The sequence below is a fragment of the Buceros rhinoceros genome, unplaced genomic scaffold, assembly GCF_000710305.1.
Source record: "Buceros rhinoceros silvestris isolate BGI_N320 unplaced genomic scaffold, ASM71030v1 scaffold24973, whole genome shotgun sequence".
Lineage (NCBI taxonomy): Eukaryota > Metazoa > Chordata > Aves > Bucerotiformes > Bucerotidae > Buceros > Buceros rhinoceros.
The window spans coordinates 8761-10543 of record NW_010402204.1 but is presented as its reverse complement, the minus strand read 5'-3'; the positions used below and the strand labels follow the sequence as shown (position 1 = coordinate 10543).

Genomic DNA, 1783 nt, shown 5'->3' with positions numbered 1-1783 from the left:
TTTATATTATGTAATAATTATATATTGTTATTATTTATCATAATATGACAACAAATGAAACAGTGAAAACTTACGTTCCAAAACTATACACTTCACCTAATTTATTGCTTAAGACTTCTCCAGAAACATTCTCAGGATATTAAAAGACAGAAAAGCAAGCTGTTAACCTTCCTTCTTAGGTGGAGAACAGCTATCAAATCATTCTTCATATTAAATGTGGATAGCCAGCCAAAAAAAGACCCTTAACATATGCCAATCTAAAGCAAGTCTGAAAACTTGACTTTTCTTCATATGCACTTTTCCACCCTGTCCTTCAGAACTGATACATTTATTGGGCCCAACTTAAAGGTCCTCTCCCTGCAAGCACTGCCTTAAATTGAAGACAAGGAGTAAAACGCACTTCTCTGTATTAAAGAAGCTTCCTATTCTGGTAGGGTCGTGATGTCTTTGAAATAATCAGCGGAAAATTTTATCACCTGCTGGACATGTCTTTGACAGAGAAATAATCAATACAGTCTTCTCTCAATTTATTTTCTTAGCTCCAAATGGAACCATCATGAAATCACCCGATAGCCTCAAGTTGAAAACAAATGTTTTTAATTAATCAGCATAAAATTTGACTGCAGTATGGACCTATTCTATGAAGCTATTCTGAACACCATTTAACAGAGGAACATTTTCTGAAGAATGCTCATCTTTGGAAGGTAATTAGTCAATACCCTACCTGAAGCTGGTTGCGATTCTTCTCTGTAAGAAAGTCACGTTGAAGATCATGTAAATAATAATGGAATGACTTCCCATTACGATCACAGAACAATAGTGATTTGTTAACGAATTCCTGTAATATATCTTCAACTTCTTCAGTTTCCATATCCCAAAGAATACAGAGAATCTAAAAAAGCACATTAAGACAGAAAAGAATCAGAACTAAGGGGTCATAACATGTATGAATATCATAAAGGCTACCAATTAACTGACAACACCACACATGCTAACAAATATATCACAAATGATAATTAAGTTACCAATTCTTCCACACCAAACTAGAGGACAGACAATACAAATTATCCCATCTGTTGGCCTATTTGTGCTGATCTACGGTGATCTTATCTTTTTCTTAAAAGAGACGTATTTCACATAACAGTTTTTAATCCTTCAGAGAGCTCAATTACAATCTAATTAAAGAGCTAGATACAGAATGCACATTAAACACTATGAATACATTTTTACAAGATACAATTTTTTATTTTCACTACTGACAATAAAGTCACGATACAATAACAGACCCAACCAACCCAATCGAGTGATTACTACTAAGTTACATACAGCACAAGTAATACACAACAATTTCAAATTTTATTATTTCCGCAAAGGTATTGTTTGTATCTCACTAAAAATGATGAGATTTCCACATTGCTGTTATTACCTTAGTAGGTACTTTCACATCTTTTGGGAGGATAGAGAGGTCTTTATAGTAGTCTTTATAATTGTCCTTCAGTTGCTCAACACTTATGGACATTGCTTCATCAAGGGCTTCATAATCATAAGAAGAAGATTTTCTTATTCTTTTAAACTGTTTATTCTGCAGCTGTTTGAGATAGTATTCCCAACGATTAGGGAAGTCTCGTAATAATGCGCCTATCAAGGATATCACAAGAGGAGAACCTGAAGGAAGAGATGAATTTCATTTTAGAGGTTTTCAAGGAAACAACTCAATAGCTTAACCAAGTTGTTGAATAAATCAGGTTATTTTCCAAGTATATTGTTTAAATTTAGGTGTAGG

General features: G+C 33.6%; 1 protein-coding gene across 1 annotated transcript in view; it reads right to left on the bottom strand.

The window, feature by feature from the left end:
• Window positions 1-724: 724 nt before the first annotated feature.
• LOC104490303 (apoptotic protease-activating factor 1-like) overlaps window positions 725-1783 on the bottom strand; it is a gene marked incomplete at its 3' end in the record, with an annotated part of 9240 nt that continues 8181 nt past the window's right edge. The window contains exons 7-8 of the mRNA XM_010132570.1: window positions 1427-1665; window positions 725-892 (exon numbers count right to left, since the gene is read on the bottom strand). Of these exons, the coding sequence (XP_010130872.1) occupies window positions 725-892; window positions 1427-1665 (407 nt within the window). The remainder of the gene's footprint in view (window positions 893-1426; window positions 1666-1783) is intronic.